The 21507-nt window shown below is 37.7% G+C and overlaps 1 protein-coding gene across 3 annotated transcripts in view; it reads left to right on the forward strand.

The window, feature by feature from the left end:
- ZNF385D (zinc finger protein 385D) overlaps positions 1 to 20413 on the forward strand; it is a 278367-nt gene extending 257954 nt beyond the window's left edge. For 2 of the 3 annotated variants that reach the window (XM_006087624.2, XM_006087623.3), the window contains exons 5-8: positions 3422 to 3655; positions 13629 to 13807; positions 15102 to 15203; positions 17437 to 20413. In XM_006087624.2, coding sequence (XP_006087686.1) covers positions 3422 to 3655; positions 13629 to 13807; positions 15102 to 15203; positions 17437 to 17670 — 749 coding nt within the window. In that variant the 3' untranslated portion in view covers positions 17671 to 20413. The remainder of the gene's footprint in view (positions 1 to 3421; positions 3656 to 13628; positions 13808 to 15101; positions 15204 to 17436) is intronic. The other variant, XM_023752968.1, reaches the window with a different exon arrangement.
- The last annotated feature ends 1094 nt before the right edge of the window (positions 20414 to 21507 follow it).

Here is a 21507-nt window from a genome sequence, read left to right on the forward strand (position 1 = left end):
TCTTCCACAGTTATTCTCTATAAGCCACTTACTGTTTTCTTTCAATACATATGTATTGAGTTCCTTTTCATGCTGATTAAGGATTAAGTTTATTGTTATTATTTAAATTCATAATGAGATTTAGTATGGGATGGATATTTATTGGCCTTCTCATTCTTAGTGACTTAATATAGAACCTAGCACAAAATAGCTGCTTAAGAAATGTTTATGGAGTGAAGTTTGAATGCATAAGTCATTGGAGTGTAGGATAACAGGCACTAGGAACTGGAAGATGCGGTGTTCAATCCCATTTTCTCCCCCAGAGCACTATGTGACCTTGGGAACTTTACTAATACAAAACCCAAGAAACCGATACTACAGCTTCTGACTATGATCTAAGATCCCTTCTGACTGTGATTCTACAAAATAACAATGCTACATTATTGACTGGCTATAATTCCGTTTTCTTAAATTTAATAAACTTTTTAATAGTTTTAGTTTTATCTAAAATATGCAAGAATATTACAGAGGGTTCTAGTATTCTCTGCACCCAGTTTCCCTTCAGTTAATATGTCACACTATGGTGAATTTGTCAATGAGTGGATTAGGATCATTAATAATTGTTAATTTAACATACCATATTAAGGAAAATCTCTTTGCTATATGTAATTTTTCTATTCAATTTATAAAATATGTAGTTTGTTCTCTTTGAATTCAGCATAATCTTAAAATATATTTACCTTAAATATTTTTGGTTATTAAAAAAGTCCCCCCTCACCACTTATAAATGAAAAGAGAAAAATCTGTCTTGTTATAACTGTTCGTAGTTTTTTCCAATTTACTGCAAACTGATAGTAACAGATCTGGGCTCAGCTATGTGGTCTAAAGGATGCAACAAAGTGAAAATGCCAGAAGTTAAGCGTTTTGATACTAATTCCCCTAAGCCCGTCTCAAGCAAGGGACTTGCCTTAGGAAATGTTAATGCTTCACTAAGCCCTAGGCATAGAGAATCTGGTGTCTCTATCTTATGGGGTCTTTGATATAAATGTACATTATCCTCTGGGGTGAGGAAAGACAATAGTGTAGCTGTCACAAGGGTTGGAAGATCCATGGTTTTGTTTATTCTATACTTCTGTTAGGAATTTCACTCTAAATAGGGAAGTCGGCTTAGGATTGCTATGACCCATGCAATGTACAATTTTCAGGTCAAGAGTAAAATAAACTTGGTCAATTCAAAGGAAAATTCATTCGAAGCAGGATATTAATAGGAATATCTTTACTTAGATTTAAATGAAATAACCATAGTATCGTATTCTGGCTGCAATATGTGGCCACACCAAGTTTCAATATCTTTGTATTTACAGTTATCACTCCCTATAGAGCTGAACATAGAAAAACGTGGTGTCTGTGACCTTACTATGGAAAATCACTATCATGGCCAAGGTCATCTATCACATTTTTTTTTCAAAATCCCTGATTTCTTTGTTTCTTGAAACACTTTGCCCTGGTTTCACCATATAGTACTGTGTGACCCTGAGACATTTCCTTAACTTCCAGATTTCCTTGCTTGCACAGGTTTGTTTGAAGATTAAATGAAATTATGTATAGAAAACACTTAGCAAATTAACGGGCCATTTGTTACTTATTTACAGACATATGCCTATGCTGTCAAACAGTCATTTCTGGTTTATTGGAAGCAATGAACGGCTACTCGACCGTCTTAAAGTAGTCATTGTATTTTATGCCATATCTAGGTTCTCAGAATGATTTTCTGGCTGTTACCTGATATTGTCATTGTAATCAGGAACCTTATTAGGCAAGTGAAAACTAATCAGGAAATTGACCTCTTCATGTGCAAAGGAATAAATGAATTCTGGTGGCAAAATTTTGTGTCACAGTAATTTTATTTCTTTTTCTCTAGCCATGGGAGACTGTTTTTTTTTTTTACATGGTTGGTGGATAATCTCCATGACACTGAAGGAGGCTTACTTGATGATCTTAGCAGCTAAAATAAGCGATTAAAAGTATGCGAAGCGTCAGGCAAAGGAAATAAGATCCAGATGAATTGTTTTATAAAACAGCCCTCAACAAGACCTCATTTATCTTCTTATTGACTACTGTTTCTGACACCAAGAAGCCATAATTAATCTCACCTATATCCCCACCTCTGTATCTGGATCAAAGAGGTATCCAAGTTAAAATGCATCCTGTAACTAATCAACTCTTGATGGTGTGAGCTAACAAGAAGTAAACATTTCTGAGGACATTTCATTGCAGGCAGATCACTGTCCTTTATAGCCACCACCCAACCCATTTATCGTGGACTTCGCAGCTTGGCATTAGGTAGTGACCACCGCAGCATATGGAATGAGAAACAGTTGCAAGAGCAGCTGTAACTGGAGAGATAGCCTGGGAATATTTTCAATAGGAGGTTAAGACCCAGCCAGCAGGGAAGCAGAGTAAGTAGGATAAGCATAGAAAGGATATGAGCACAGAGCTCATTTGCGGTGTGTTGTTGGATATGCAAATGTTGCTAACACCATGGTCATTGGCATGTTTGGGATGAGAACTGTGTGTACCCAATTGAAGTTAAGACAAGGTAGTTTCACTTTAGAGCTTGACCTCTCAGGATTAAGAATCAGCCTTTGAAGCCACAGGGTTGTAGGGTTACAGTCGTCATCAAACTCTGGAAACTATTTGACATTCACATGGTGTGACCAGTCTGTGAATGCCTTGTAAAGAGTGGCCATAATGTTTGAATGCTATGCCACAAACTTCCCAAGCAAAGCCCGGGACAGGGTATGAGTGTAATAAATAGGCCATACTAGAATCCCTCTTACTTATATATTGATGATTTTTGTACTTGGTGTTAACTCTTTGTAAATAGGGCGATGATTTTTCTAAACTGTTGTTCCTGACAAAAGATATAATCATCAAGGTTCCATTTTTTTATTTTTATTTTGCACAAGCATGTACACTGCTTATTTTTTTAATTAAAGAAAGAAATGTGAAAGCAAAATAGAAAGACAAGTAGTAAATCAAAATACAAATATCTTTTAAGTATTTATCCCCTTTTAAAAAAAAGCCATCTGTGTAGAAATATATGTATACAAAGTATAATACATTGTAAAGATTATTTTGCTAAGGCCAAATGTGAACCACAGAAAGTTGTGGGTATATTTATTTACACCCTAGAAAAAATGTAAAGTGTATTTGTATATATTGGAGCATCATCAGAATGTTGTATAGCAATATACAAAACGACATGTGGTCATCTCTGTAAATTTCCCAATGAGATCACTGACTCACAGCTGACAAGCAACACTTGCTAGCTGCTCTTCTCAGAATTAGCAGAATGTAATATTAGCAATACATTTCCAAATAGGGAAAGATAATACCACTGTTTTTCCCTCTTTTTTTCTCTGTGCTATTTTGAATGCAGACAGTACCACAGGGACACCAGCAATATCAACGACGACAACTGTGGAAATTCCCAAAAACAGTGTTATGACAACTGAGATAACCTCTAAAGTGGAAAAAAGCCCCACAACCGCCAGTGGCAATAGCTCATGTCCTTCCACGGAGACCGAGGAAGAAAAGGCAAAACGGCTCCTTTACTGTTCGCTATGCAAGGTTGCTGTCAACTCTGCCTCACAGCTGGAGGCGCACAACAGTGGTGAGATGCAGCTATTCTTTTTCTGTCTCCACAGCTTGGCAATTATCTTCCTCCGAATAGATGAGATCTTTTGCAGCAGGGGTTGGAGAGGTGGCAGAAAACTGACAATTACTACATGCAATTCAATAACCATTAAAAAATAAAAATGACACGCAACGTGTCACGTACATGGGGTCAAGGGAAGGTTTCCAAGGCTCCTGTGCTGTGTTGTACATGTGTTTATGTGTGTGTCAGGAAACATAAGGGGATAAGGTAAAATATAATTCTAAAGCATAAGTTTTGCATTTATTTGATTTCTAGATGGCTAAGTACTTCCACGCATTTGCTTCTAAATTAAGTTTTATAAGGTTGTACCATTAACATTGTTGCAAATTTGGGTTGGATAACTTCATGTCTGTATTTTTGGTTATTACAGTTTTAATCTATATGACCTAGGAAATTAAACTTAAGAAAGTGTCTATTATGGGAAACCATTGAGGCATGATCTTTACATGTAATATTTTATTTACTCATTCTGACAACCTGAAGATACTAATCATCTTATTTGAGGCTCAGAAAAGGTACATGATGATGTAAGGAACCATGATTTAAACCCAGGTCTTGCTAACATAAACTCTAACTCTCATATGTCATAATAGAAAATATTGATAAGTCAGGATGAATTGCTTTCTTAATATACTTTTATCTCATCCATCTGCAATATATCCATATCAAGATATTATATATCTCTAGCTATACTTATCTATCTAGATATATATTTATGTAGGATCTATCTATCTAGATATAGATAATAGCGTGTTTATTTATTTAGTTACTTAGTTATGTCCTGCCTGAGATTTTAGCCAGCCCTTTGGCCCAAGATCAACTTTTCTCTAAAAGACTGGGTTCATTGCCAGGACTCTGTCAGCAATTACAGGAGAAAAAGAATCACTTGTGAATTATACCCTGAGTTAATATTGCAGCTGTATTTGACTGAGTCATTGACCAGTCATTGTGCTGCACTGGTAATAGTCAAGTATTGACTTCAAGACTCTAAGGGAGTAATTGCAGATGGAGAACAATTCCTTCAGCACTTCCCTTCCTCCAGCATACCACATCAGCTGTAGTCGAGGAGAGTTCATGAGTTCAAGGGCTGAGAAACACAGTAAAGCATCTGTCCCCTGCCAAGCCGGAATCTATACCATTAGATTTATCACCTGTTTACTCATACAAATACATCCTTCCTGGATGCAAGGTAATTGGGAGAGCATAAACATCAGTGGAAGACCATGTATTTCTCAATTGCTTTTGATCATTCTGCATAGTAACAGAGGAACATTCATTTTGAGGAGGGGCACAAACCATAGTCTTTGAGTCTGGAGTTAATTCATCAAGAATTTGGATACCCTTTCTGAATTCTTCTCAGAAACATCTGATTAAGAAGTAAACGGGAATTATTTATTTGATTATATCACATCAGGCCGACATTTTTCATATTGCAATTCTATAGCCCTCAGCTCTGCTTTGTGTGTCAGAATTACCTATGGAGCTTTTAAAACACATTCACTTGTGGTGCTTTAAGTATATGTAGATATATACACTTATAGATTGTATACGAATATTGAATATGTTTATATAATATATACATGTATTTATATTTTTTAAAATATATTTAAAATATAAATATATTTATATATAAAAATATTTTTTCTATATGCAGGGATTCTGATCTATTATATATCCAGAGCCTGTAAGGTAAATGTTTTGGAAAAGAAAAAAAACAATGTTGTGTAATCAGAGCTGAGAAGTACTAAAACGATCTCATCTGAAAATTTAAGGTGGTGAATGTGGTTGTTGCCCCTACCTGACTCCCTTTATTGGGGTATCTCCCCCAAACCTTCAGCCTAGTCAGGGGACTACAGTCACACCCCTTCCCTCCAGGCTCAGCATGAGCTTTTGTACCCCAGAATTTCCTTTACTAGATCAGGGAGCTTCTTCCAGGGCTCAGGCCTAAAGTTCACCCTAGACTTGGATGAGTCGGCTGTGACAGACTGGAGTTGGCAAAGAAGAAAGGACAGATGTTAGATGCTTTTCAACCCTGTTTTGGGTACCATTTTTGAGCTCCAGATTCAGCTCTGTTATTTGTAGCTGCGACAGTGTGGGGAGGCTCTGGGACTTCCTCTAAATGAAGACAAAGGTGAATGCAGTCTTTCTTGTGTTCAGACACGTGCTGCTATCATCCTGGTGTCCTGCATCTTTCCCATGGGGTCTGACATGGGGAACCCATTGAGTGAGTGGGAAGGAGAGAGGTTCTATGTATGGCACTCTCCTGTTAGGAATGGGAGCAGTCGTTGCAGGACTTAGTTTAGGATTATTGTGATGTATGTCAATTTGGGTTCCATCAGACTCTGAGACAAAGACTTGAAGGCAGATAGTTTTTAGGGGAGGTGAAGGAAGCAGGTTAGGGGAGTGGGAAAAGGAACCAGGGAAGGGAAGGTGGCCAGTGCAGGGCGCATCACATAGGCAGCTATCAACATGGGCAACTGGAGCTGGGCAACCAAAATCCATACACTGCACAGCTGTTTTAAATATAACAACTTCAAGTAGTCACATAGAATGACATAACTGAAGTAATTCAAATATTGTATCTTCATCTTCACAATCATGGTACTATCATTGTTTATTCATAATCTATTGTTTTCAGAAAAAATTATATAGGCCTGGCCCGCATGGCTCCATGGTTGAGTGCCGACCCATGAACTAGGAGGTCATGGTTCTAATTTATTGAGCCTATAGTAGTGCCAAAAATAGTCTTTAAAACAATAAATGCACTTAAGACACTTCAGTAGAGCATATAATGTCTTTTTTTTAGAGCTGAGTACACTGAGGCACAAAGATATTTAACCACACAGCTAATGATTGACACCATTCCAGAGCCTGAGCTCACAACTCTCCTTAAAAATATTTGTTCCTTGAACTTTACTAATATCTAATATTTCAGCTCACCTTCACTGATCATCTACTATGTGCCAGGCACTGAGAATAAGAAAATGAGCAAAACCAGGCTTTCAAGAAGCTCATGTCTAGTTTATGCCTCTGTATTCAGAATAAAATATGGAAATGCTCATTTCATCAGGATATCTATCACTTCATGTTTCAAGTAAAAAACTCATGTAAGCCAGTCACCTCAGGCCAATATTCACATCATTATTATTAAGGCCCAAAGAGTATCTTCCAATTCTATTCAGCACCTTCTACGATATTGGTCATACTTCTATTTGATTGAAAATAAAGATAGAAATTCTCCTATCACAATTCTGCCTTCTTTTACCTTCATACAAATGATAAAAAAGAAACAATAACAACAATTCAGACTCATACCTCCTACATGTTCCACATCCATGTAAGGGATATTTTGAGTACTAACGCTGTACTAATATGGTAACCACCAGCCTCAGATGGCTATTTAAATTAAAATTAATTGCAAATTCACTTTCACAGTGCCTCATTTCAAGTGTTCAAGAGCCACAGATGACTAATGGCCACCCTATTGGACTGTACAGATACGGAACATTTCCATTACCACAGAATTTCAATCAGACAGTGCACTAGCTATAAGTCACAAATAGTATGTTTGGGGGATTGTGATATGCAGTCTCTTGCCTAATAAAAATATTTTTTTTGCATACCTGTGAGTATTCAGGGTTTAATTATTTCAACCTGGTGACATCTCACTGATTAACAACCAGAAGGGGTGACTTCAGAGTTGTGTCAAGATGAACTGTCTTGCTGTGTACTTTTCTATGCCTGTTCTTGCGAAAACCAAGTGGAATGTTCGACCCATATTCTTTTTGCTACTCATGCCTAATATAAAGTCACTGACGTTTAGAACATTTCAGGAAGTTTACACCTGAAAATGTGTCATAACCGAAGACATGCAGCTTGCAGATGAGAGGTGGGCAGGCTTTTGCTTTTCACTTTAAATGCTCTTTGAATTTCCTACTAAGTTTTACTTCCATAGAAAATAATTTTAAAAATTAAAAACAAGACTAGTCTACTCAGCCGGTGTGGGTCAGTGGTTGAGCATTGACCGATGCACCAGGAGGTCACCAGTTGGATTCCTGGTCAAGGCACATGCCCAGGTTGTGGGCTTGGTCCCCGGTGGGAGTTGTGCAGGAAGCAGCCAATTGATGATTCTCTCTCATCATTCATGTTTCTATCTCTCCCTCTCCCTTTTTCTCTGAAATCAATACAAATATATTTTGAAAAATAAAACTAAGACTATTTTACACACAAAAATAAATAAAACATTGCTTTTATAAATATCTAATACAAGCTCATATCTGTTTTACTAAGTAAGTGTATCTAATTTGTCCACTTAGTGATTCAGTGTTTATTGTGTGAAGACTTTTTTTCTAGGCTCTCTTGGGTAATGGATATAAAAGCAATGTGGCATTTTTCCATGCTCTTAAGGGCATTGTTTTAAGGAGATGAGACCGATGCACATAAAGTGTGTTAAATGCAGGTCTAAGGAAGCAGGGGGGATCCTCAGCTGTAGTCTGTGATTATGGACAAAAGAGGGTTTCTGGATGCCTAACATTTCTCCTCACATGTTGTGACCTCAAGGGGTATTGCTTTATCGATTCTGCGCATTTATCTTCCCCACAGATCCAGCCAGTGCTCAGCCCACTGGGTCCCTGGCCTAGAGCTCTCCTCTGGGGTGTAGTTGGTTACCAAGTCTATCCCTCTGGTAGTATGTGTGTGGCTTGTCTCTCATCTCATCTCACCTTTTGGCTCTTCATCTCATGCTAAAAGCAAAGTTCTCCTTCCCCCTGTTTTAGACTTCTTGTTTCCCCTGTCCCTTCTTTCACCTCTGCATATCAGACTTCAGATAAATTACTGGTGAATAAGCACATTACTTTCAACCAGGAAGCTAAGAAAACTAATACAATTTTGTACTCATTGGGGGCAATACTTGGTTACTTGATACCCTGGATGTCATTCTGGGTGCTTAATGTTTGTTGATATGCTGATAAAGTAAACGAAAGTTTTTTTCTCTAAGACAGAGTGCAAATATGAAAAGTACATGTTATATAGGAGGTCAGGGTGAGAAAAGGCTAATTTTGCATTTACAGGATAAAAAGAAACAGAACATGGAGGCTTTTGATACTGATTAAACAGTTCAGGTGTATAGATTCAAGAGAATTTTTCTTTATTGGGACACACAAGAGTTGAACTATAATGCCATTAAACCTAATGTCATAAATAAGCACATCAGAAAAACACCTTTGCATTTACTGTTCGTATGGAGATGGATCACTTTCCCGCCCATTTACCTATAAGCTGAATCATTTGAATTTGTCAATGAGAAGGTAACTAAATTATCACTGGCAGTTGCATGGGTTTGTTAAGGGTCTAATCCAATGATTTTCAACTGAAGTAGCACAAGAATTTTTATGTATTTTTATTTTTATCATTTTAGAGAGAGCTGATGGGAGCAGGAGGGAAAGACAGAAACATGGATGTGAGAGAGAAACATCAATCTGCTGCCTCCTGCACACCCCTTACTGGGGATCAAGCCTGCAACATGGGCATGTGCTCTGACCTGGAGCCCACCAACAACCTTTTGGCCCAAACAACGGAGCCACACCAGCCAGAGTGCAAGAATTTTTAAAACATGCAATACCTGACTATTTAGTAAGGGGCACTGAGCTCTTTTAATAAAATAAAATAAAATAAATAACAGCCAACACAACAGTAGCTGTATAATGTGAATAAATAAAAATACCTATTTTTTTCTGTCAGATTGGCAAAAAATATATTTTTTTGGTGTGCCACAGAATTTAAGTAATTAGTTTATGTGTACCATAAGATGAAAAAGGTTGAAAATCACTAGTTTAGCCTAACATTACTAAATATCATTTCATGGGCACTCTGGAACATTGAATTGTAAAGTATTGAAATTTATTTTTTGCAGGGGCAAATTTTGCAAAATATACCAAGATACATTTTTCTATAAAATGAATCCCTCTGAAACATCTTTTGTAATGTTTAGAAAGTTGTTTGGTAGCTTGAATCAAGATTTGAAAATAGTCATATTCTTTGTCCCTATAATATTCTTTATGAGAATCTGTTCTAAGGAAAACCACCAAATATGGGATAAAAGATTTAGTGAGTAGGATGTTCATTACAACCTAATTATATAGAGGGAAATAGAAGCAATGCAAATGTCTAAGATTAGTAAGCAAATACATCACATCCACATAATGTAAGCCTATGTTGTCATTAAAAACCATGTGCATTTCTAAAAGGATATATAATTCCATGGAAAATTCTATATAGTCACATTAACTAAGTTATCCAAACTTTTTCAAAATACACATATGCAAATAGAAAATAAGACTGGAACATGATAACCACTGTTAATATTGTTGATATACCTATCCTTGGTGGAATCGTGTATCTTATTCATTTAAAATGTTTTTCCTCAAATGTTCTATGACCCAATGAATTATTTAATTTTAAAAGTTATTCGCCAGTTTTCTTGCTCAACTGCCTTTCCTTTGTACCTAACTTGAGAGCCATCCAAAAAAAGGGTAGTTTGAAGATGATAGGGAATCAAGGGGAAATGTAGGCCTTTTTCACCTCCCTCCATATATGACTTTTATTTTTGCAGATATAAGATAAGTAAATATTTTGACCCCATGTCATCAAAAACAAACAATAAAAATAGTATTAATTGGAGCCTTACGGCTTGCTGAATTTAAACGGTGGCTGGAATATGGTTTCCCATTTCAAGCATCATGAAGTTTCCAGTGAAGGTCAGAGCCAGTATCAGCCTTTTAAAAGTGATAGGGAGAAAATAGTCCATTTAGCTTCTTGCAGATTCTGTCCTCCGAGGAAGAAATAAGCTACAGAAGCAGATTGGGGACTGACCTGCTGTGCAATCACAGAGGAAGGCACAAGCCTTGCAAGATGTTTACACAATGTTGAACCAAAGTGATCAAAGAGGTGATCAAACTGGCCCTCACAGAGCCACAGTCTTTTGAAGCATCATGTTTCATGGTGCTGTGCTGAGCAGAAAGGAACCTTGCAAGAAAAAAAAAAGCTGAGGGATTAGGATTCCAAATATTCAAATCCAAGTTTAGAGAAGACTGCATGAACAAAGGAGAAAATTAAAGGAGCTGTGACATTCGGGTGTAACTGGCTCAGAAATTCTTAGTGGATTCCTAGCTAAGTGCCTGCAACTGTAGGGACATAGAAATCCACTTTCTACTGGTCAGAAGGCAAGTATTGCTGCTTTGTGAGCCAGGCAAACAACCTATCTGAGTCACAGATTGTTATCTCTAAAATGGATGGAGTAATAGCACCTAACTCATAGGGCAGCTGTGAGCAGGTGAATAATTTAGCACAATACATGCAATGTTTCAGAAATAAAATGAGTATGAAGTCTCCTAAGAACCACTATTTTTATATTAATACACATCCAATCTCTCAAAAATGTAAGTGCTTTAAAATTAAGAGGACACCTTTCCTAAATTTTAGCTCTACTTAGAGGAAATACAGCTATCCTTACAGCTTATTCAAGCTTTAAAGTCTTATAGAACTATCTAATAGCTATTTAATTATGATTGACAGTCTGCTACAAAATGCAGGAGGTTATATGTCACAAAAGTTTCACTCTACTAACAGTGAATAGTAAGCCCAGAGTCAAAGCTATTAGTTGAATTTTCTTACCCCATCTTGCCATATATTTAACTGTGTGTGTGTACGTGCACGCACGCACGCGCATGCGAGCACATATGTGCTAGTGCATGCATGGGTAGATATATTTAACTTCTTATCTTTACTAGCTTCTGTGGAGAAACTAATTCTGGAATGATGCTAAAAATCCAATGATTTTCTGAGAGAATGGGTATTTCTCAAATGTTCACATATATTCCATTTCTTCTCTTTCTCTAGAGGCATGACATAGGTGGGGCTTAACTTGCCAAAGATATTATGGGGAGAATTTTATTTTTTGGACCTTAACCTACTGTTTCTGATCCCCTACTATTTGGGGCCAAATCCTTTAGATGTCCTCTTGTCTCCCTAACTCACCTGACACTCAATCCTGAGGCAAGCCACCTACATCTGACCCAGGGGTGGGCAAACTTTTTGACTCGAGGGCCACAATGGGTTCTTAAACTGCACCGGAGGGCCGGAACAAAAGCATGGATGGAGTGTTTGTGTGAACTAATATAAATTCAAAGTAAACATCATTACATAAAAGGGTACGGTCTCTTTTTTTTTTAGTTTTATTCATTTCAAACGGGCTGGATCCGGCCCGCGGGCCGTAGTTTGCCCACAGCTGATCTGGTCAGATAAACTACTGAATATTGTTGAATAGGTTAAAACACTTTTCTGAAACATTCAGGTTCTGCCCTCCAAACACCAACTCCTATCACAAGTGAATCAAGAGTCCCCCAAGAAAGTCAGGATAAGAGTGACTCCTACTGACTCCTTTTAAGCATGCATAAGCCAAACCAGCCTCAGGAATACTTCTCAGTTTGACTGTAAAAGCTGCATGGAAAAGAAGTATTTTAATAAAATCACCTGTCTAAAGAAAGAACTTTAAAGAACCAACAACTTTCTACACATAAATAAACACATACACACACACACACACACACACACACTATCCTATGTAACAAAAGGCTAATATGCATGACTGGGAGTTCGACCAGGGGGCAGGGCCGGCCCGACAACCTCCTGTGTCCCCTCCCCCTGAGTGGCCTGGCCTGATCTGCCCAGATCAGGGCAGGCTGGCCAGATCCCACCCATGCACGAATTCGTGCACCGGGCCTCTAGTCTATAATAATAAAAGCGTAATATGTAATTAGAATGGACAGCCAAACAATCTTCCAGACGTCCTTCCGAACAACCTTCTGGACGAAGCCAGTGCTGCAAGGGCCAACCCCCTTGCACGAATTTCATGCATCGAGCCTCTAGTATATATACATGTATATACATGTTTCTTGCTCCCTAGAAGAACAGTACTCTCACTTATGCTCTCTTCATACAAAGGAAAAAGTGTTTGTGTCTGTGCATCACAATGGATATGTGTGAAAGCCAGCCTCAGTGGGGCCCCGCAGCCACACCATGGCACAGTTCTGTGGTCCATGTTCCCATTCCTCCGGTTTTTTCACTAGATGTTGACGTTTGTCTCTTTTCTTACAGGTTGAGATAAGAACATTTTCATAGCTATGCATAGCAATATGACATTCAAAGTGGGGGATCTAAGTTGTAAAAAATATACATTTTTTTATTAAACTTGGTAAAGTTTTAATCATTTTGAAAAAGAGAAGCATGTGACTCTAAACTTGTTCCATGTATTCCTTGCCTCTTATTTAAGACAATGGTGATCAGCCAATCAGTGTGGGCCTTACTATCCTAATAAGGTTGTGTATGTTTTTCATAGTCATTAAGATCAGAGTAATACTATTCTTACTCTTTGAACCTAAAACACATAGCCAGGATACCTATTTGTATTCTGTTTAGAAAGTGAGTATTTAATTAGTGCCATTTCTGTAAATATGCCTTGTTTAAAGCTATTCCATTTGTTACATATCACCTTCAACTATACTTTTAGCAAGTAAATCACTCTTCCTCATCAGCTATCATTTATGTCTTATTAACACCAAAAAGAAATGAAATGAAGTCACACCCCTTTAATTTCATCTCAGGACTCTGGAGTTAACTACATTGATGGTGCTTATTGGTAATGTGGAGCATTATTTAAAAAACACACAACAACCACCAAGAAGTAATTAAATAATGTTGTATACGGTGGTACGAACACATCCTTATAGTCTTCTGCGTCATACTCATAGTTCAACCACACTAGAGAACTGCACCAAAACTAGATAATTTTATTATTGTATTTGTTTCTTGAAGGAATATACCAGTGAGATTTTTCTCCTTTTCTCTCTTTTTTTCCAAATGTTCTTGGCAGGTACAAAGCACAAAACCATGCTAGAAGCCCGGAATGGAAGCGGGACTATCAAAGCCTTTCCCAGGGCAGGTGTGAAAGGCAAAGGACCAGTTAATAAGGGAAACACAGGCCTGCAAAACAAAACGTTTCACTGTGAAATCTGTGATGTGCACGTCAACTCGGAAACACAACTTAAACAGGTAGGTTGCACGAATGCTAGAAATGAAAACATGTAGGGGACATGTTCATGAGCAGGATGTCTGTGCTTGCTTTACTCCCTTTTTAAAATATATATAGTTTTATTGATTTCAGAGAGGAAGGGAGAGAGAGATAGAAACATCAATGATAAGAGACAATCATTGATTGGCTGCCTCCTTGCACGCCCCCCACTGCAGATCGAGCCCACAACCCAGGCATGTGCCCTTGACCAGAATCGAACCTGAGACCTTTCAGTACACAGGACAACGCTCTATCCACTGAGCCAAACTGGCTAGGGTGCTCCCTTTCTTTCTATTTTTTTCTCCCATCCATCCCTTTATCTGTCCATCCATCCATCCGTCCATCCATCTGTCCATCCATCCACTTATCTTCTATTCACTGTTCTTATTTATGTATGCTTATTTTATTTAGTTGCTGAGGGAATACTAAAATGTAGTGGCTTCTCAGACCTTTTAGAAATTAACTGAAGTAAGTTTGCACTATTTTTATATAAGAAGAGTGGCAGGAAAGGTATATTAGATCTTTTTTCTACCAGTTTGCCCACTAAAAAGTGTTGATTTTATTTAAAGTTCACATTATAATGTTCCCTTTTTACTTGCTTTGATATTTACAGGATAACTTTATCCTGTGCTATTCTTTGACTTTATGTGCTTTACTACATGGTGGTGTACTGTATTTCTAAATCCTGCAGCCACCTACTAAAGAGATGACTGATCCTGTTGTATTTACTTTCACTCTGAGTAGCCTTACAAAGAGATCAGTTATGTTTCCAATTGAAGGGCCAGCCCTTATATTGTGCTGTGTTTTACATGCATATGTACAATATTCTGCTGATTTATGCACCTTAGTTTATTTATCTTTAGAATTTAAGGGGATGACACTTGGCTGTACAAATATGAGGATAAATATTAGCCTGGAGATAAATCCATGCCTGCCTGGGCATCTTTGTTTATCTGCACATAAAATTCTTTCAGACATTCCTTTTCTGTGTAAACTTCTTTTAAAAAAGGAGATCTATGCAGTGATAAGGGAAACGGCGGGGATAAAGGAGATCTTTCTATGTGTTAAACTATATAGTAGAATGGATAGCATAAAAATATATATCCTCCGGGCTTCAGAACCCAAGACAACAGTGCATGCTTTTTTTTGTGTGTAGTTGTCTTTTGGAAACTTGCATGAAATAATTAACATTCTTCCCCAGGTTCAACAATATTTGTAAAGTGTGTTTTTTTTCTCTATGAATTTTTAAGCTGTCATTTTTAATTGCTTTAATAGCACATTAGCAGTAGAAGGCACAAAGACAGAGCTGCTGGGAAGCCCCCGAAACCCAAATACAGTCCTTACAACAAACTACAGAAGGCAGCACATCCGCTGGGGGTGAGTGTCATCTCTGCTTCCCACAGTTTCCCGAACTGGGATTTTTTTTTTGTCACTTACTAAAGGAAATAAAGGGAGGTACCTCAGTAATGACAAACAGTTGATTTGAGAGTCTAACCCAGGCGTGGGCAAACTGCGGCCCACGGGCCGGATCCGGCCCGTTTGAAATGAATAAAACAACAAAAAAAAGACCGTACCCTTTTATGTAATGATGTTTACTTTGAATTTGTATTAGTTCACACAAACACTCCATCCATGCTTTTGTTCCAGCCCTCCGGTGCAGTTTAAGAACCCATTGTGGCCCTCGAGTCAAAAAGTTTGCCCACCCCTGGAACCCCTACGTCACCATCAGAATTATTGGTTTCATGTGTTGTTGGGGTGTTTTGCCCCCTTTAGCCACAGGATCTTATCGTCTTGAGTTGGGCTCAGGTTGATGACAGAGCATGGGGAAGGGAGAAAACTCTTTGAGTCAGATAAGTAATCACCAAAAATCGGCTCTTGATGTTAATGGATACTTTTAGGAAAAAGCATCAGTGAAAATCAAATTTTTGTGTAGCATCTTCAAGAGCCAAAGCACCGGTATTATTGATACCCTCAAAAGAGTTTGGATTTTGATGATACAGTCTCAAAGGCATGGCTTATTATTATATGTTATTATTCACCCAAGGTCACCATATAATGCCTGGGAAATACTACTGGGAAATGCTCACTTCCCATTACTCTAAAAGTGCCTTTTAGATAAGTAAACATACTAATATGGCTGTCCTGACCTGGAATTTCGGTAAGATTTTAGGGGAAATCTGTGAACCTCCTGACATCTTAGGATGATATTTATGAGCATGTACCCTTTTTTCTGGTTAATTGGCCATAGTTTTCATCAGAGAGACCCAGGGCACAATGAAAAGTGAAGAACAACTGATACATAATATGTACTGAATTGTGCATTTTGAAGTCTGTTTTCTTTAAAAATAGACATTATTATTACAGTTGGTCCTTGAACAATAGGGGTTTGAACTGTGCAGGTCCACTTATATGCAAATTTCAATCAATACAGTTGGCTCTCCATATCCAAGGGTTTTGCATTTATGGATTCAACCAAACTCAGTTCAAAAATAGTAATTTTGAATCACAGTTGGGAATCCTTCAGATGTAAAGGGCAGGGCCCACTGTGGGTAACTTTTGGGTGAGTCAAAAGTTCCACAGAGATTTTCAACAGTGCTGTGGGAGGTTGGCAACCCTAACCCCCGCACCCTCTTTGTTCAAGGGTCAACTATAATTGGTGCTATTGTGTGCTGCTGACACATCAAAATATAGTTAAAAGAAAATTTCATCTATTATGAGACCTAAGCATGAGTTGACCCAATTAATTTGGTAGCATCGCCCATTTTTATGCAAATGAAGTCACTTTACTCTTTTGTACAAAAGCAATTTAATCTGCCTTTCGATATAAAATTCTGCTCAGAGCTGATGTTTCAGCATCACTAGTTATAACCTTGGGAGCTCTCTCTGACCAGCATAGATGCAGCCTTCAACAATGAAGTGAGTAGTTCTTAAATAGCCAAATGAAATTGTGATCATGTTAGCATCCAAAGCATACTTAGCTATCATTATATTACTCTTCCCATAAATGGGAACAGTTTCTTCATGAGAACAGCCATCTTACTGGTGCCACTAGCTAGAAAATGAACTAGATTGAGAGATGTTACCATTGCACAAAGACAAAAAAAATCATGTCAAACTTTTGAGGAGATAAGTTTTTCTTAACTTCTTTATGGATGGTGGAATTTTGTAATTAGTACCTCACACCTCTGTGCTGCTCAGTTACACACTTGAATAACTGACAGCATTAATGAATCTCTCTAAAAATGTTTGTTCCATGATACTAAGTGTGTGCATAAAGGGTAGAATAAAAATTTCCTATTTTTCCTCAAGATGAATATTTTCCTAAGAAGGTCTATGTATCAAAAGAAATAAAATAAAATATGGTTGCTGAGTACTTTTCTAAAGGACTTTTCAAAACCCTGGATGGGCCATTTTCAGGGATCTCCCAGCTCTTCTAAAGGAAAGACTTTCTACACTTTCCATTACCTTTATTGTCAGTTCACAATTGGGAATTTGTCTTTGTCATTGTTTATTGCTACACTTGAAAAGCTGCCCACCATTTTGGATTCTAAGTGTAGCCTGCAAAAAGTCTGTTCTTGTACTCTTCTTTTTTTCTCTCTCTCCCTTGCAGGTAAAATTAGTATTTTCAAAAGAACCGTCAAAGCCATTGGCTCCACGAATTCTACCCAACCCGCTGGCAGCTGCTGCAGCCGCTGCTGCTGTGGCGGTGAATTCCCCCTTCAGTCTCCGAACTGCCCCAGCAGCAACACTGTTCCAGACTTCTGCACTCCCACCTGCGCTCCTGCGGCCCGCCCCAGGGCCCATTCGGACCGCCCACACTCCTGTACTGTTTGCTCCTTACTGAATTCCACAAGGGAGTCATTGTACTGCAATAATTTTTCAAAAAACAGAACACAAAACAAACAAAAGAGAACTATGCAGTGTTTATTTATCGTTTAAAGTCTATCTGAAGAGCCAGGACTTTTGATAGTGAATTGAAAAGATTATTAAAAAAAAAAATGAGGGAGGTTTTGGGGGTGGGAAGGGAGGGGTGGTATTTTCTCCAAATTCAAGCATTCCTCTTGAACACCGGTTATTTTAGAACTGATCTCCAGCATTGACTTGTGGTGGTATCTAGAACTTATGAAGCCCATGTGACTGTGCTTTTGGGCATCTGTTTCCCTCTGCATTGTCTTTCCTGCTTTATGAAACAACTATATATTGTTTAAGGGCATTAACTGGTTCCAATGTATATATAACAATTTACTCTATAGATTAAAATAATACAAAAAAGAAAACAAAAGAAAATACAAAAGCAACACTGTGAATAGTAGTACCCGTGCTGGTCTTCTTGCTATGACAGCAGTTAGTGGGCATTTATCCCAACAAACTAGATACAGTAGATGTCTTGTAAAACAATAGTGCTGTGTCTCAATCTATGCCACTAGATTTTAAAGAATTGCAAAAGATAGAACGAGTAACTATTTCATGCCAGTAAGCAGTCAAAAAATAAACAAACACCCGATGGTGTTTGTGGAGGTCTCCCTAGTCCGCATTCTTCCCCTTCTATCCAGCTCAGATATGACTTTAAGTTCAGAACAGTAGAACAGAGCCAAGCAGAGATGTGGGAAGAGATATCAATAAAGATTATTTCTTACAAAGTACCATTTCCCACCCTGAAGCAGTATCGCTGGAAATAGAGAAGTGTTTATAATGAAGCTATATCTGAAAACAGGTAAAACCATGCATCATGGGAGTTTAAAAAGAAATCAGTACAGCTCTTCTGCTTCATGGATAAGGGACAATCATAACCTAGGATGATAATGCAAAGTATCAATTTTCCAATGAAAAACAAACAGAATATTGTACCTCTGCAATATCCCTTTATATCATACCAGTAGGGTTGTCTCTTAGGCAAAGATTTCTGCTTCGAATGTGATGGTAGACATTAGCTATTGTTGTGGGGTTTATGTTTTTGTTTCCTAGCTTTCCTACTGACATGATATAAACAATTAATATATATTTAAATGTTAGTAAAACAAGAAAAGTGAATCGGAGTTTATTGCAGATCAAGGATATAATGTTAAACAAAATACTGGTAAGATGCACTTGACCATCATTTCTCTAGTGGAGTTGTAAAATGCCGACAGCCTTTGATATTCACCATAAGGCTGAAAGGAGTTGATGTTTTACCTTTAAAACAAGATTTATCAGGGGTATATATAAATATATGTATATTGTATATATGTTAGAAAGATTAAGAGAATAACTTATAAAAAGAAAATCTATATAAAGTAAATATATAACCATCCCATGTTACATGTTATCATTAAGTTGGTAACAAATGGCTGTGCCTTTAATTTGTGATAAAGGCTATTTGCTTTTTCCCATAGAAAGCTAACATATACCTATCACTCTGATGGGGTTTGATGCAGCCAGTCTGTTGCATTAATAAGAACAATGGCAGTCAATCTTAGATCAATGATTTAAAAAAATGTACAAATCAACCCTACATGATTTAAGTTTAAAGAAAAAAATATTTTTGAAAAGGTTTTGTAAAGACTATTTAAAAACATAGGGAAGGGCTAGGTATGGCCTTCCTGAAACTGCTCTTATCTAAACTGTAGTAGCCTTTTGAGAGGTATAAAGATTCAAGATGAAACCATTTGAGAGAGAGGTATTTAGCATTCGTCATTTTATATTTAAGAAACACCCATAGCGTGCTTGGTGCTCAACATTAAACATGGTCTTTGGAGTTCTTGTCTACCATCTAGCTATAGACATTTGTCATATAAACATATCATTAAAGCAGTTGGCTTTTTATATCTTTTGTTAAACAAACCAAAAAGGAAAGGAAAAAGGAAAGAAGGTAGAAGGGCAGGCAGGAAGGAAACTATTTCATCAGTCTTTGCTAAAAAAAAAAAAATTTACACTTTACACTATACATTCTGGTTAAACATGTTGGTTAGCACTTAAATTGGTATTTGAGAATATCTGGTGATTTTTTTTTGCATTTACCAATATCTCTCCTCTTCAGTCTTAGCAGGTGTGTGTTTGTTTCACCCACAAACTCTGACGTACATCAGGTGGAGACTTCCTCGTGATTTTGTTGTTTGGGATTCTGTCTGTATCTCGTGCGACCATCTTCTCACCATTTGAACTTTAGTTTCCTTTTCCTGCTTTGTCAAGTATTTTGGTTTTTCGCTATAAGTCAGCTTGAATTCTTACCCAACCACCTACACCTGAGAACGCCTCTCTTTCTGTTGGAGGACTTAGTGTGCATTGATGCAATCTGGCTACAACGTGCTTTAGCTGTTCCTCCCCGTGTCATCCTAGCGAAGGAGCCAGTCCACGAGAAGTCAGGGCCTGATGCAAGAGTCCTGGATCACAAGGTGTTACTAACTGTAATGATTTGCTGGGAACAAACAAATCAGCCATATTTTCTCCATCAGCCATATGAGAAAACTCAGAAATACGTAAATCCCTTCTGCCTCACTTCGCTATGGAACCATTTTTTGTTTAAATGGTCTCTTACATTGGCGTTGTAATCATCAGTTGTCTTTTACTCACTACCTAATAAAGGATGAAGCCTAACCTTAGAGCTCAAAGTGGATTCTCTGTGAATTGTTTCCCCCCCACTCCACGTATTTATCAACATCTATTGCAGTTCAGTCTGCTATAAAGCTGTCCCCTTCCCCTGAGGGAACTTTCTCCATGAATAAAGATCAATAATCCAGATTGATCAGCAGCGGCGCTCGGAAAAATCCCCAAGGGTGGTCAACTTTATGGTTATATATATGTATCCCTTCCCATGCATCACACCCGTGACAAGGAAGGGAGAGAGAAAGCATCTCTGATTCCATTTGAAACAAATATAAATGCATTGCAAGAGTCAAACTGCCTCTGGAAGAAGCGTGGTTGCACCTCATCCAGATCATCCAGACAAATGGGAAACAGTTGTTGGGGAGGTTCGTGCTTTCTCTTTTAGGAAAACAGGTGATTACAAATGACAAATTGCTCCTCTCACTTGTTCTAAATTTTGAAGAGTGGTTGTTCTATTCACATAAGCAAACACAGTTGGCTTTTGGCAATTTATATCATCACTGCCTCCTCTGAAAGGATTGTGATCTTCAGGAACTCTTGGGCTCTCCCTCGTCTGTTGTAATAACTCACTGCTGTTATCATCAGATATATATGTGTGTGTGTGTGTGTGTGTATATATATATTTGGTTTTTGAAGGGGGCTACATGTTTGCTGCCAAGGAACTATTTAGCCAAGAGAGTGTTTATACTCAAAAATTAAAAGAGCAGTAAATTACAAAATAAAGGATTAAATATTAAAAGACAATACAGTTTAAAAATGGGATTATTCCAAGATTTTTTGTAGACATTCCCATGTAAGTTTCTAAGGAACAGTACCAATACATAGCAGAGATGGACATTAAATTTCACTTACAATTACATTTTAAACTCAGATCTTCATTTACATACCCATGTAGTGTTTCAACTTTCCTGAAGAAATCAGATCACAAAACTAAAAGATGACTCTGGTAGTTTTCCTTCAAATCGAACTACGTTTCTGTTCATAAGCGTGGACAGCATTGTATTAACTGCTTGTATACAGTAAAGCATTATAAAGTGGTGGGGAAAACAGTGAGCCTGAAAGAAGTCAACTCCGTCTCTGACCTACAGGGGAACAAGTA

Source organism: Myotis lucifugus, unplaced genomic scaffold (genome assembly GCF_000147115.1).
Source record: "Myotis lucifugus unplaced genomic scaffold, Myoluc2.0 scaffold_39, whole genome shotgun sequence".
NCBI lineage: Eukaryota > Metazoa > Chordata > Mammalia > Chiroptera > Vespertilionidae > Myotis > Myotis lucifugus.